This window comes from Lissotriton vulgaris, chromosome 1_2 (assembly GCF_964263255.1).
Source record: "Lissotriton vulgaris chromosome 1_2, aLisVul1.2, whole genome shotgun sequence".
NCBI classification, from domain to species: domain Eukaryota; kingdom Metazoa; phylum Chordata; class Amphibia; order Caudata; family Salamandridae; genus Lissotriton; species Lissotriton vulgaris.
In genome coordinates this window covers 324,994,072-325,010,215 of record NC_141686.1, presented here as the reverse complement: position 1 = coordinate 325,010,215, position 16,144 = coordinate 324,994,072, and the positions used below count along the sequence as shown (strand labels likewise).

At 50.4% G+C, this 16,144-nt stretch overlaps 1 protein-coding gene across 2 annotated transcripts in view; it reads right to left on the bottom strand.

Moving 5' to 3' along the window:
* LOC147736633 (glutathione S-transferase P 1-like) overlaps positions 1-16,144 on the bottom strand; it is a 496,543-nt gene that overhangs the window by 173,347 nt on the left and 307,052 nt on the right. Inside the window, exon 1 of one of the 2 annotated variants that reach the window (XM_086953403.1) lies at positions 7,501-7,708. The exons of the other annotated variant lie outside the window; for it this stretch is intronic. Coding sequence (XP_086809529.1) covers position 7,501 — 1 coding nt within the window. The 5' untranslated portion in view covers positions 7,502-7,708. Of the gene's footprint in view, positions 1-7,500; positions 7,709-16,144 lie in introns of those variants that run through there. 2 annotated transcript variants of the gene reach the window in all.

Sequence of the window (16,144 nt, the reverse complement as noted above, 5' to 3'; positions counted from 1 at the left end):
GACGCCAGTCCTGTAGGCCTGGGCGCCATACTGGCACAATACAACAATGAAGCAGACCAACGTCATGTTGTCGCCTATGCCAGTCGCAGTCTCACTGATACGGAGAGGGCTTACTCGCAGCCTGAGAAAAAGAGCCTTGCGGTTGTGTGGGCCTGTGAACACTTTCACCTGTTCGTATATGGGAAGCATTTCACACTCATCAGGAACCACCAAACGCTTATCACTATCTTCGGCAACCGTCAGCCGAAGATGCCCCCACGGATATAAAGATGGGGTCTGCGCTTGTAAGACTATGTTTACACCATCGTCCACAAACCTGGGAAAGCGGAAAACCCAGCGGACTACATGTCACAGCACCCACAGGCTCACACACTAGAACGATGCTCTGTAGCGGAGGAATACATCCACTTCGTCATTGACAATGCATGCCCTCCTGCAGTACCACAGGAGGCGATTCATGAAGCATCCGCTCAAGATTCCACCATTCAAGCCATCATGGTCCGGATACGCACCAACTCATGGAGACACCTGGACAACAGTCACAAGGACACAACCCTCGACACTCAAGAACTCGTAGCATTCAAGCACGTCCAAGAAGAACTATCAATCAGCACGGATGGTCTATTACTGAGAAGGGGAGGATAGTCATTCCTCAGTGATTGCGACAGGGAGTCATCAACTTAGCCCACGAAGGGCATAGAGGAGTCGTAGCCACCAAGAAAGCACTCCGGGAACACGTCTAGTTCCCATCACTTGATCAAAAGATGGAGGCCACACTCAAGGACTGCGCCTCATGCCAGTTAGTGGGTCGAGACGAACCGCCGGCCCCATTGCAGATGTCTGAACTACCAGAGGGGGTGTGGCAACAAGTTGCTATTGACTTCTTTGGTCCGCTAAAATCAGGCAAATATATCATTGTCCTTATGGATGAATACTCTTGCTTTCCCTTCGCGCATCAAGTATCTTCCACCAAAGCGACGGCTGTCATCCCTGTCATCGATGAAACGTTTGCAGCACGGGGAATCCCGATACTGGTGAAAACAGATAACGGCCACTGTTCAACGGCCATGAATTTGCCGAGTATGCAAAACATCTCAATTTTAAACATCAGAAGATCACCCCCTTATGGACTCAAGTCAACGGAATGGTTGAACGATTTATGGGGATTCTCAAGAAGGCTGTTCAGCAAGCAGAACTCGCACATCACGACATTCAGCAAGCGTTAAACGAAGTGCTGCGAGCATACCGGACCACGCCGCACAGTACCACAAACCAATGCCCTGCCACCCTGATGCTTGGGCGAGTTCCCCGCACGCGGCTGCCCGCCTCGGACGCCGTCATGCAATCTCGAACCGTGACCACTGATCATGACACTCTGGTGAAACTTGATCTAGAAAAGAAGTCACAGATGAAAGACTATGCTGACCAACGCAGACATGCACGACGGACGGACATTCATGAAGAAGACTGGGTACTGGTAAAGCGCGACCGAAGAACAAAAGCAGACAGTCGCTACCTCGTACACCCGTTGCAAGTCTCCAATCGGAGAGGGACTATGATCACAGCTGAGTCTGAAGGCAAACAGAAAACACGGAACATATCCCACTTTAAAAGATGTAACCCCTCTGTCTACACTCGAGTCCAAGGCTGTGGCTCAGGCACGGACTCGTCGAGTCAAGGAGGAAAGAGTGATGGAGAGCGTCCCAGCTCAGTGATGCCTGAAGATGCAAGGGACCACTATGCTCCTGAACAGGCTCGAACCAGCCGTCCACAGAGAACAACCAAGCGACCTGTTCGACTCATTGAAGAACTCTGAGAGACAGTTAGCACTATTGTACAAAAGGGGGAGGTGTCATGTCGCCTCACCTGACCCTGGTGTTGGTACAGGGCAGGCAGAGGCAGAAGGGGAGGAGCCGGTGAAGTAATTTGACAGCGACTAGATTAAGGATTAGCAGAAGACATCTTAGTTTTAGCTGTTAACTTGACACTTAGCGGACTCCGTTTTGTATTCCCGACAGTCATTTTGTTTGGTGCACGCTGCCTCGTGTCGACCATGTGCTTTGTCCTATCTTCCTGTTCACGGTGCTTGAAATCTGCCCGGCAACAAGTTATATTTAGCATCCCCCGCTTCTGAACGCATCCTGAGGGGTCCACATCTGTTAGTGATAAGCTCCACAAAGGAGTTCTTGTGTACTAGTCTCCAAACCTAGAGCTCCTCCCACTGATCGATTGTGCCTCTCGATATTACCTTATATGTACATAAACTGTGCTCTTGTGTTTGTACCGCCTTCTTTTGAGCCCCTGTGTGGGTATAAATAAAACATGCTTTCTTAGCTCGGGGTGTTACTTCTTGCAATGCCGAAGGGTGCTGTTTGAATCGTAGTACCACCTCATAAGGTCTAATAAACATTACTTTTGTATTCTAGTTTCAGTGCCAACTTCTTCCTAATGGTCTGAGGACTTGTACTAAGAAAAGCGAACCCCTTGCACTAGCGGGTCTGGCTGAGGCCCGATACATCACTGGGGGCGGAAAAAGGAAAAAGGGCAGTATGGCGATCGCACCGGGAGAATAAAGCAGTGTTATACCGAGCTCCCGTGTGAGAGTCTTCCTTGGGGGCAAACACGTTATACCCAGCAGGGAAGGAGAGGAAGCTGCGCCCGCGCACACACATTGCCCAGCAGCGAAGAACGCAAGTTATCCACAGGAGCGTCCACGCTCCTGCATCGTCCCCGTCTGTCAGTAGACAGAAAAATAAAAGGAGGAAGGCTGGGTCAGGTACGCTTATGTACTCCCAGAGGAGGGCATGGGGTAGGGGCAGCAATCCTTCGTTCTTATTTTTTTCTGTCGGTGAGATAGGTTATCTCACTTTGTTAATGAGGGGGGGGGGGGACAGGAGGGACCTGGGGGCAATGTGTTTAAAGCCCCATCAGTAGCAGGATTTGAGCGCGTCACATTGGATATGGAAGCATTGTTCTTGTAAAGAGGTGAGTTTGCAGCCCCCCTTTTTGGGGATGACCCTGGTAAATAGGGGGTCATTACTGTTTCCCTGTCCACGGCAAACCTTTCCGTGGCTTGGAAGCAAACCAATCTCCTGCCTCTGCTAAAATAATCCGTCTACCATGCCAATTACATACCCATTTCCCTCCTGTCTTACCAGCCAAGGCCTTTGAAAATCTAATCCACAAACAACTGTCCACTTAGATGGAAGTGAATCACTGCAGTCTGGGCATCTCAACAGGAAGGGAGTGCCACCTCATTGCTGTGCGGACTCAGAAAGCTTTATTGCCCACCCTGACCTCTTTTATTTTAGAAAAACGCAGAATGTGTGGCACAGCCAGGGGAATTAGAGAACATGCCATTTGAATTAAAAACATGGACTTGAAAAACATCTTGGTGCAATAGGCAGTCAAGAGGGGAGGAGGATATGTGATCAAATTGTAAACAGTGACAGTATCACACTGGGTGTAGTATTTAGCACACATCCATATGCAAATGAAATGTGTCCAAGATTGTGCAAATTAGTGTGTCACACCACCTGTCAACAGGATCTTTATACATGGGGGAAAATACCACGAGTCTCCAATTTCCACCAGGACAAAAAGCACATATTCAATGCGTGATTGGGCTACTCCAGCCAACTTGCAATCCTGTTTCTGGTGCAAATGAAAGTTTGCACCTGTGAAGGAAGTGCCTAAAAAGTAGGATACTCGAGGCACAGCCTGCAATGAGGCTTTTTAGTTCTCGCCTACGCAGCACGCATGCACTACATAGAAGGGCCTTTAGCCGTCGCTCTTCTAATTTTCAAGCACACACTCGTGCTTGTGGCGGCATCCACCTTGCGGGAGCGAGCAGCAGCGCGCATGCTAATTGGCCTCTGCTCTCTCCCGCAAGGCGGATGCCGCCACAAGCACAAGTGTGCTTGAAAACAGCTGGTGCTTGTTTCCGGTGTTTATTTCGCCAGCGTTCGGAAACATTCCCAGGGCGTCTCTTCTATTCTGTGCACTCCCTCCCACCCCTCCTACTTGTTTTATTTTAGGCACAACCGCCAGAGTAAACGCAGAGACGAGATTGCTCTCATTTACCGCTCCGACTTCACCATTTATTGTACTCTCGTTCCAACCTCTCTCTGCGAGGCTTTAACATCATCCTCTCTCCTTTTCAAGCATTCAAAGGGCTAGTTATTTACCAGCCTCTTAAGCCTCGAGCCGTCTTTGCTCAGCATTTTAGCAGCCTTCTTGAGGCTGGCAAATTGCAAAAGAACTGCACGGTCATTGGAGATTTTAATTTTCACTTAGATAACCCCAATGACAAGGATACAGCACACCTTCCTGCTAATATGTCCTCACTTGGACGCAAACAAATGGTCACAACCCCTTCACACTCTGCCGGACACATTTTGGATGGCATTTTTTCGAACAATCCCTTGCTAGGAAATGTTAGAACCTTTCCTATTGCTTGGTTGGATCGTCACGTCATTCTTTTTGACATCTACCACTCATAGGTCCTCTCCAAATATCGACACAGCCGTTTCTAAAACGCCTGACTCAAAACAGCCCCATTAAAAAAAAAAAAAGCATTGCAATAGCCAATAGGTCTCGCTTTTGGGACCTTACAAGTATTTTGTTATGCAGTACAATATCCTTGGCGCAACAACATCAACTGTTGCATGGCTAAACATTTATAAGGTCCCAAAGGCGAGACCTATTGGCTAGGCCAATGCCTGTTTGATCATGCCACAGTGCTGCGACTCGAGGAAAGGAGATAAACATCTTAGAATCTGAGAAAACAGCTGCTCAAGACAGTTATTACCTTTTCTATGTGTTGCAACACAGAAACCGGAAGCACGTGAACAGAACAACTGTAATGACCTCAGCCCTAACCAGAGAACCATCATCGTGTGTGACATGTACAGCATCTTCAGTCAACAGAGCATGTGTACAGTTCACTCCCAACACGCCTGCCACATGTATGTACAGTTGACCCACATATATTCAGGGTATGAGAGGAACCTCAGTTACGGAGGAATTATCGGATTTTTAAACAAGTATTTGCATTGCAATGGGTCTGGCATTTCTGAAAGTTTGAGCTATTGGCGTTACAAATAATAATGCAACGTCAACAGCTCAAACTTTCATTAAGCGAGACCTATTGCATTGCAAATGCTTCTTTTTGTTAGGCACGGGAAGCTTAAGTTACTGGCTCATAATCACAGGATGTTCAGCGTCATTGCCAAGACTTCAACCGGTTCCCCAGATTTGAGGTCGACCGCCCGAGTCGTTAGACCACATCCTCTCCGCGAGCGTGCCAACCCCACGCCTATAATGAGCCGCTGCTGCAATCTAAGCCTGTTATGTCTATTTGTGTAGCGCCCTAAGCACACATGTGAGGGCATCCAGGCGCTTGAGCCGGCGAGTGTCCCCTCAGAGGAACTGAAGACAGGTCCTCTGTTTCTTGTGGAACTCAAGAGGTGAGAAGGAAGCTCTGATGTGTGTGGTCCTCCAGCCACTGCTGCTCACCCCAGCCCTTCCCTCACACTACCACCCTCACACCGTGACCCTGGTGCAGGTGCATGCAGGGGCGGCCACTGCTGCTCACCCCAGCCCTTCCCTCACACTACCACCCTCACACGGTGACCCCGGTGCACATGCATGCAGGGTCAGCCACTGCTCCTCACCCCAGCCTTCCCTCACACTACCACCCTCACACCATGACCCCGGTGCACGTGCATGCAGGGTCAGCCACTGCTCCTCACCCCAGCCCTTCCCTCACACTACCACCCTCACACTGTGACCCCGGTGCACGTGCATGCAGGGGCAGCCACTGCTGCTCACCCCAGCCCTTCCCTCACACTACCACCCTCACACGGTGACCCCGGTGCACGTGCATGCAGAGGCAGCCACTGCTGCTCACCCCAGCCCTTCCCTCTCACTACCACCCTCACACGGTGACCCCGGGGCACGTGCATGCAGGGGCAGCCACTGCTGCTCACCCCAGCCCTTCCCTCACACTACCACCCTCACACCGTGACCCTGGTGCAGGTGCATGCAGGGGCGGCCACTGCTGCTCACCCCAGCCCTTCCCTCACACTACCACCCTCACACCGTGACCCCGGTGCACGTGCATGCAGGGGCAGCCACTGCTCCTCACCCCAGCCCTTCCCTCACACTACCACCCTCACACGGTGACCCCGGTGCACGTGCATGCAGGGGCAGCTGCTGCTGCTCACCCCAGCCCTTCCCTCACACTACCACCCTCACACTGTGACCCCGGTGCACGTGCATGCAGGGGCAGCCACTGCTCCTCACCCCTGCCCTTCCCTCACACTACCACCCTCACACGGTGACCCTGGTGCACGTGCATGCAGGGGCGGCCACTGCTGCTCACCCCAGCCCTTCCCTCACACCGTGACCCCGGTGCACGTGCATGCAGGGGCGGCCACTGCTGCTCACCCCAGCCCTTCCCTCACACTACCACCCTCACACCGTGACCCCGGTGCACGTGCATGCAGGGGCGGCCACTGCTGCTCACCCCAGCCCTCCCTCACACTACCACCCTCACACGGTGACCCCGGTGCACGTGCATGCAGGGGCAGCCACTGCTCCTCACCCCTGCCCTTCCCTCACACTACCACCCTCACACGGTGACCCTGGTGCACGTGCATGCAGGGGCGGCCACTGCTGCTCACCCCAGCCCTTCCCTCACACCGTGACCCCGGTGCACGTGCATGCAGGGGCGGCCACTGCTGCTCACCCCAGCCCTTCCCTCACACTACCACCCTCACACCGTGACCCCGGTGCACGTGCATGCAGGGGCGGCCACTGCTGCTCACCCCAGCCCTTCCCTCACACAGCCCCCCCTCACACGGTGACCCCGGTGCACGTGCATTCAGGGGTAGCCATCTTTGGATGGGTTTTGGAACAGAACAAAGCATTACAATCCCCACACTCCTGTCTCTGCAGCCACAGGCAGTGGGATCCTTTTTACTATCTTTCATAAAAATAACTTTACAAAAGAGCTGCCGGTGCATCCGCGTGCATGGACGCACCGCTGAATGTCTTTTGTAATACTCCAACCAACTGAAAACATTCCAGAAAACATGCACTGGCAAAGCCAATTGCTCAGCTGCAAAGCTAGACTGGTTAGATTTGCCAATGCATGTTTTTATGCTAATGTGGAAATCTTTTTTTTTGTTCATCAAAAGCATTGGCAAAGCAAACGGTTCTGCATTCCAAAGGCGAGAGGTGAAGCTTACGGTTTTGCCAACGCCTTTTAGAAGTTCTACTTGTGTGCTTCAATGATTATATGCGATGAACGCAAACAACCCTCTTGGGCACTGAGACCTCTTTGCATCAATCTTAAATAATCAGTGCTGCTGAACTGAATATGTCGTTTGTTCGTTTTATATTGTTTATTCAGTAAAACACCAACTGGCTCAGTGACATCACGCCACGCCCCCCGCTAGAGGGAAGGTGTATGTGAGAGGAGGGGGGGTCACTTACTTGTCTCTCCAGGTTCAGCAGCGCCTCTCCGACCCGTCCAGCCCCTGCAATCTGAGAGCGAGTGCAGCGCCTAGACTCGGAGCCAAACTTTATCTGCTCTGGGAGCTGCTGAGTCATGCAGGGAGGGAGGGGGCGGGACCGGAAGAAAGAGAGAGAGAGAGCGAGCATTAGAGAGAGAGTGAATGAGTGGAAGAAGAGAGAGAGAGAGGGAAAGAGATCCAGCGGGAGAGAGTGGGGTCTGGGAGGGGGCAGGACCGGGGGGGGGGAGAGCGCGAGAGAAAGATCCAGCAGGAGAGAGAGGGAGGGAGATTCAGTGGGGGAGAGAGAGAGGGAGCTCTCTCTCTCTCTCTCTCTCTCTCTCTCCTGTTTCCCCTCTCTATTCCAATTCCTTCACACACTCTCCTCCTGGCTCCCTCTCTTCTGCCCTCTCTCTCCTAGTAGCCCTCCCTCCATCTCCCTTCTGTGGTTCTCTCTATCTCTCTCTCTTTCTCTAGCTTTCTATCCCTCTCTATCCCTTCCAGCCCCCCCAGTCTCTTTTCCAGGTTCTTTTTCTCCCTCTCTCATCTACTCTTGTCTTCTCTCTTCTGTTGGCTCCCGCTCTCTCTCTCTTCTGCTGGCTGTCTCTCCCCCTCTCTTTCCTACTGGCTCATTGTCTCTCCCCCCATCTCCCGTGTAAGCCCTCTCTCTCAGTGTCTTTCCTGCTGGCTCCCTCCCTCTCTCTCTCTACTCTCTACCTCTCTCTGAGAAGTTAGCCTGGAATATGATGTCCACTATTCTAGTGGGCACCTTGCACCAGTCTAATCGACCCTTATGATGGTGGTTGTAAAGTCAACCTTATAGAAAGCTATCCTGAGGGTATCATGGACCAGCAGTCATCAGGCTAAGACTTCAGAGAGCGAATTAAGCCAGTTGTCTTACCATTTATAATCCCTTGAATACCAAATGAAAGTACAAAACACAAGGGATATATCAAATATATATGTATTTATTCTAAACACAACCCCTCTGCACTCTTTATGAGATCAGAGGTAAAAGTACATCACAAGTTACTCAATTGGCATACGATAAGTTGCACAGTATACATTTTGCCCTAGGGGCCTCACAAACCATATACTCTTTTTTTTTTTTTTTTTTTTTAGCAGTCAAACGAAAAGCTATTTAATTTACATACAAGAAAATTCAGCAAATACATTAATGAACACTGGGGAAAAAAATTCAAGAAAACAAATACAAAAACACTGAGTCCTATGTCCAATGTCATCCTCTGGGGCAAAGCCTGGTGGCCTCAGGAGACCTTGTGAAGGTGTTTATCAAGTCAAGTCATTATACTTTTATTCGACACATGTATCATAAAAAGTACAAACATGAAATAGATACATAATATAAAAAACAGTTCATTGCATACATAATTACAAAACAATTCATTATTTTAAAAAAGACATCTAAGAGTTATGTGGAGAAATTGACTTGATAAGCGTTTTTAAAATCTTGGTCCTAATGATCCAGGCACATGATAAGAACTTTGCAACCCCACAAATAATAACCATAGAAGAGGTATCGGAAATAAGAATACGCAAAGCTGATTTGTAATCTCTAACCCCAAGAATTTTTAGCACTGGTTTTAACCATTTCTTCCTAGGTAAAATATATGCCTTACAGGCAAAGAAAAAGTGGCCCAATGATTCCTCGGGGTTAGTACACCCTGGACACATTCTATCGTCTTCCCTCCTATTGTTCCATCTAGATGTAAAAGTTCTGAGGGGCAATGTTCCATGTCTAAGTTTAAGGTATAGAGTCCTTTCCCGAGGAACCTGAATGAAGTCCAGAAACAATTCCAGTTTTAGGGTGCATTTATGGGTCAAAAAGGTCTCAGTCAGATGACCCCAGTTTGGGTTCTGTAGCGCCTTGGTCTCTATCCAATCCCAATATAATTTTTTCACCACTTGTTTTGGTGGAGGTGATTGGGATACCCAAGCGTCGCTTAAACCCACACTTGCTACAAGCTTTTTTAGTGCATTTAGCCATCTGATTTTGCCTGAGTTATTTAATTTTAGTATTTCGTCTAGGGCAAGGGCATAGTTAGCTAATTCGGGGGTCCTCCTCAAACGAACCCAATATAAAAGGGGACGGAGTTGGAGGATATCCCGAATAGACTTTCTTCCCAGGTCTAAGAATAGAGGTTTCAGTGGGGTAGAGGATGGAAGCGACACCAAGTCCCTCATAACCTTGTTCTCTGATTGGACAAGGTCGTTGGTGTTCTCATTTCCCCACAGTTCCGATCCATAAACAGCTGAGGCAATTGCTTTCCCCTCGTAAACTGATAAGGCAGGGGCAACTGGCCTACTTACAGAGAGGCGTTGGTTTTTTAAAATAGTGCCGGAGACCCTTTTAAAATTTAAAAGCATTTTACATATATGGGGTTCCCATTTCAAATGGTTATTAATCCTAACACCAAGATAATCAAACTCATCGACCACCTCTAAAGGAGATCCATTCAAGGTAACGTGGATATTCCTATGTTTCCTCTTAGTGGTCATGACCATTAGCTTAGTTTTGGTCGTGTTTATTGTGAGTCCCCGTTCCTGACAAAAAACACTAAACTGATCAAGAAGAGTTTGGAGACCTGTGGGGGTTTTTGATAAGAGGAGGGTGTCGTCGGCGAAGAGGAGGGATGGTATTTTCTCCCCCGCCATTATGGGGGCATCGGCCGGTGTGTCTTGCAGATGCTTCACGACCCCATTTATAAAGAGGGAAAATAAAGTAGGGGCCATCACACACCCCTGCCGCACCCCTCTGTTGACCGGTATACTCTTCGTGAGTTGCCCCTGCACCCCCCAGCGTATCTTTGCATATGTACCCTCATGGAGTTTGATGATAAGGTTTAGTAGGTAAGATGGGAAACCCATATCCAGTAGGACATTCCAGAGTTTAACGCGGGGAATCACATCGAAAGCTGTTTTAAGGTCAATAAAAGCCAGGTAGAGGCTCCCTCTGGCTATCGACACTGTTTTCCAGAAAACTGCACAGAATCTGAAAACTTGGTCAATGGCCCCAACATTGTTTCTAAATCCGGCCTGAAAGTGGGACAGAATGTTTCCTTCCATAAGCCAACCCTCAATCCTATTTACGATTACCCTGCCAACTACTTTTTGGATAACGTCAATTAGACTAATTGGTCTGTAGTTGGCAGGGTCCTCTCGCTCACCCTTTTTAATACGGTAACAACTTCAGCACCCTTCCATGAGTCCGGTACCTGCTGGCCTAAATGAATAAGGTTCAAAACATTTACAATAAAATCAGCCCAAACCAATGGGTTAGACATCAATAAATCACCCGGTATTCCATCCGGACCAGGTGCCTTACCCGGTTTTATTTTAAGGATTGCCTCTTGTACCTCACGGGGCGAAAACAGTACATCGGTAGAGTCGTCATTCCCAAGGGCCATACAAACAGTATCTAGTGTAGAGGATACTGGCGCAGCTTCTAAGGAGCCCACGCCATATAGGTTTGAGAAGTGGGAAAACCATTGGGACTCAGTAATATGGTTTGGTATGGGCTCAGCGCCTCGTCTATCCATGACGTTAATCAATTTCCAAAATGCAGTGGCATTTTTCCCATGAGCCGCTTCCTTTAGAGCCTGCCAATGTTCCTCTTCCCAATCTTTTTTGGCTTTCATAATGCTAATGCGGTACTCATTTCTAGCTAATCTAGCAGCTGGGGCATCCTTATTTTTAATAGCTAGTGAAATTGCCTTCCTTTTCTCTCTACAGGAGGCAGTGTACCAAGGGTGCCCCTTTTTCTGCGTACATTTAGACATATGGCAGCCCTTTGTTTTTTTTGAGAAGAACATACTGATCTCCCCTATTAAGTCTTTGTACTTAGATGCCAGCACCGGCCCCTGAAGCTGAAGTGCAACTTGGTTAACTGGGGCCAAAGCAGATGAGGCAGCCAAAACTAGAACCCTAATGTTCTCAAGAGTGTCCTCATTGCACCTAACCACATTCCATTTAATCCTGCGGTTACAGTTAGAGGGGACTAGTTCTTTGGTAATCAGCTCATTATGAACTTCCTCACCACTGTTGTCTCCCCAGAACATACCCATGCAGAGGGGATTATGGTCGCTATCAATCCTCTGACTGACCACCATATCAACCAGGTTAACCCATGACCCTTCATCCAAAAGGATGTAGTCAATCCGTGACGGGGAACCTAATCGATTGAAGGTCATAGCGCCCATACGATCGGATGTGGTGCGGCCATTTAAGGCACAAAGATCATGTGCAGACACCAGAGCATTCAACTGTATGGATCGCGCCGACCATTTCTGGATTGGGGCCAAAGATAAGGATGGAATTAACTGGTTTCCTGACTTGTTATAGCCGCCCAAAAATTCATCTTCATCAAGAGGCTCGAATGTGCAATTAAAATCGCCTCCCACTAATACTGAAGATTTTGAAGGGAGGGCAGAAAGCGTGTTGTCTAGCAACTCCAGTGTTGGAGACAATTGGCCCCCTGGGAGCCCCCTGGCATAGATACAAAAAAGTTCAAAAGCCTTCCTAACAGACTGCCTTTTAACCGTTATATGTAGAATATCATTACATGGGACATGGTTCACAGTGATTTTACAATTCAAATCTATCTTGACCCAAATAAGTAATCCTCCCAAGGGGCGCCCTCTCCCAAGCTGTGTTGCAGGGACAAAAAACGTAGAGTAGCCCTGTTTGTGTTGTGGATCTACACACCAGGTTTCTTGGAACATGCAAATATGGAAATCATCTACAAAATTGTTCCATTCCGGGTCAGGCAGGTTTTTCTTTAGGCCGGCTATATTCCAGGACAAGATTTTAACGAGGGAAGGGGACAACATAGGTATATCCAAAGCGGCCTGTGTGTCAACCTCCCCCAACAAGGGCTCTGGAATAATGCTACACTGCTCCAGTACTTCTTCCATAATAGGAACAATAGGCTCACTAACTACAGTGGAAAGAGCCCCACCACCCCCACCATCTTCAATGCACTGGGGTGATGGTCAGTCCACTTCTTCCAACCCACCAAATCGGTTATAACAGGGAAATAAAGGGTAATTGAGCTGTGGGCCCCACCCTTCACCATTGAAATGTGAATCCCCCTTCCACTGGTGCCCCCTCCTCCCATGGTTGCGTCTATAGTCCACCCTTGTCCAATTATCATATATTTGAGCCTGGTGCCTAGGGATTGGAGGAAAGAAAAAGGATACTGGGAGGGTTTGTATCGTGGAGTCAAGGGATCGGTTCATTCCTTCACATATGTGTCGGACCGTACCCGGGTCTTTAAAGGTTACCATGATGCAATCCCCCACTATGGTTTTCCTGGTCTTCCCTAGCCATGGAACCCTCCTCACCATAATGATTTCATTATTAAAGTGAGGTGGCAGGGGTCGGTTCCAGTTTAACCATTTGATTACCTTTTCCTTAAGGGATTGATAATCCTCATATTCTCCTGATCTTAAATGGGGGGCACCAGCTAAGACCACCATTAATCTATTGGTCTCGGGTGGGAGATCTGGCCTCCGTGGTCTAGGAGTTGGGCAAGCTGGCGTGAGTGGGGGGTCATTAGCCCGGTCTTGATTTGATCCAGTGGGCTCTAATTGTGAACCATGTGGGGCTAGAGCCACAGAGTCAATAGGTCTGTTACTAGAATTATTATGCCGTGCTTGGAGTTGGACAGACATAAGAGGTTGCAGAGGGGCAGCCGGTGGCATGCTTTTTGGGGGGGCTTTGCTAGCGTTAGCTACAGTTTCTGTTTTAGAGGGTTCCCCACCCAACGAGTGGGTTTCCACTAGCTTTGTCTGCTTACTTACTAGAGAATTAAGAGTGGTAAGAGAAGTCTCTAGTAAGGTAAGCCTAATCTCAACTTTTTTAAGACTGTCAGTGATGGGCTGCAGGAGGGAGCGGAGTAAAAATTCGATGCTCCCCTTAACAAAGAATGGATGGGTGAGATTTGATGTATCAGCCTCTGGCTCTTTGGTAGTCGCAATTATGCTAGAGTTTAAGAGCTTAGATGGTGGGGCTGTCTCCGTGTTCTTCTTCGATATGGTAGTGTTATTATTCCTCTTACCAAAATCCAAGTGCGATGTTTTGGATTTCCCCCGCCCCCCCGCTGATTTCCGTGCCCGTTTACTGGGTGGGGGCCTGTGTATCTCTGCCATGACATTTAATTTAGGCTTGTTCTTATTGGCCATGGGTACTAATTGAGTTTGAGTTACCAAGTCAACAGGGGTATGGGAGATCTCTAGGGGGGCTGGCTCTGTGATTTTATCAGGTAATGTCCCTTGGGTCAAAGAAACTTCCCTTAATAAAGCAGGAAAATCCTCTATTATTGAGGTGTCTAGGCTAGTGGATAGCGCACCTATCTCTTGGGTAGTGGGGTGGGGGATGATATCTAGCAGAGGCCTGGTTTTCATAGATTCAATAGAGCGCCTACGCTCCGCCCTGCGCTTCTCAAGTGAACCTTCCGAGTCCGCTTCCCCTTTGTTAGATTTAAAATAGTTGTCCAGTGTCCCTGTACAGGAGGCACCATCCCTGGAGGGAGTTTCCCGTTGTGGGGGCGTAAGCATATCCTTGATTGTGGCGCTGGTGGAGATCAAGAGGGGGGGCCCGGCCCGGCCTCCTGCGGCCCCGGACGGCCACAGACGGTCCCGCCCTTGTCCCGGGCTTCTCCCGGCGCCCTCCCGCGCGCTCCCGCGCAGCGTGGATACAAGGGGCTTAATATAGAATGAGGTCGCTAATTGGTGAAGGGGGGGGAGTGGTCGGGGAGAGCGGCCCAGGTGGAACAGATCAGGCAGGCAGCAGGCGCTCCTGGGATATGCAGTCCCAGTTGAGCGCGCGCACTCGCTCGCAGCCCCGGCAAATACACTTCCCTCAGCGTCCCCTTTCCGATGACAGCAGGCAAGCCTCCCAACGCAGCGGGACCCGCGGAGCGGGTTCCGCAAGAAGTAGAATGATGACAGCAATCCTCAGCAGCTCAACAGGTCAGAGCACAAGTACACCGTGGCGTCCCACTCGCCAGAACCAAAGTTGCAATTGATAAAGGCTCCGTGTAGGGGGGAGGGGTCGGGGAGAGCGGCCCAGGTGGAACAGATCAGGCAGGCAGCAGGCGCTCCTGGGATATGCAGTCCCAGTTGAGCGCGCGCACTCGCTCGCAGCCCCGGCAAATACACTTCCCTCAGCGTCCCCTTTCCGATGACAGCAGGCAAGCCTCCCAACGCAGCGGGACCCGCGGAGCGGGTTCCGCAAGAAGTAGAATGATGACAGCAATCCTCAGCAGCTCAACAGGTCAGAGCACAAGTACACCGTGGCGTCCCACTCGCCAGAACCAAAGTTGCAATTGATAAAGGCTCCGTGTAGGGGGGAGGGGTCGGGGAGAGCGGCCCAGGTGGAACAGATCAGGCAGGCAGCAGGCGCTCCTGGGATATGCAGTCCCAGTTGAGCGCGCGCACTCGCTCGCAGCCCCGGCAAATACACTTCCCTCAGCGTCCCCTTTCCGATGACAGCAGGCAAGCCTCCCAACGCAGCGGGACCCGCGGAGCGGGTTCCGCAAGAAGTAGAATGATGACAGCAATCCTCAGCAGCTCAACAGGTCAGAGCACAAGTACACCGTGGCGTCCCACTCGCCAGAACCAAAGTTGCAATTGATAAAGGCTCCGTGTAGGGGGGAGGGGTCGGGGAGAGCGGCCCAGGTGGAACAGATCAGGCAGGCAGCAGGCGCTCCTGGGATATGCAGTCCCAGTTGAGCGCGCGCACTCGCTCGCAGCCCCGGCAAATACACTTCCCTCAGCGTCCCCTTTCCGATGACAGCAGGCAAGCCTCCCAACGCAGCGGGACCCGCGGAGCGGGTTCCGCAAGAAGTAGAATGATGACAGCAATCCTCAGCAGCTCAACAGGTCAGAGCACAAGTACACCGTGGCGTCCCACTCGCCAGAACCAAAGTTGCAATTGATAAAGGCTCCGTGTAGGGGGGAGGGGTCGGGGAGAGCGGCCCAGGTGGAACAGATCAGGCAGGCAGCAGGCGCTCCTGGGATATGCAGTCCCAGTTGAGCGCGCGCACTCGCTCGCAGCCCCGGCAAATACACTTCCCTCAGCGTCCCCTTTCCGATGACAGCAGGCAAGCCTCCCAACGCAGCGGGACCCGCGGAGCGGGTTCCGCAAGAAGTAGGATGATGACAGCAATCCTCAGCAGCTCAACAGGTCAGAGCACAAGTACACCGTGGCGTCCCGCACAAGTACACCGTGGCGTCCCCCAAGTACACCGTGGCGTCCCCCAAGTACACCGTGGCGTCCCCAAACCATATACTAAAATAGTGGTATAAGAACCACGTGAGAGTTAGACAGCAGGCCTGGGGCCTAGGGAATCGCTGGGGCTACTCTAAACAACTAAAGGTTAGGAAGTAGGAGGCCCACGGGAGACGCGTGCAGTATCTAAGCACAGCCGCGAGTTACCGTTGACTTTCTATAGGAAACGAAGTTACAAAGTTACAATTTAAGGACACTTCCAGATGGACTACGATGAAACCCCTTTAGACTAGGACACTTCGAGATTCAAGACTCACGGGAGCACCGGAGTACTCGTGTTACCTCACCCAGGGAAACCGGGTGCCTAGGTAACT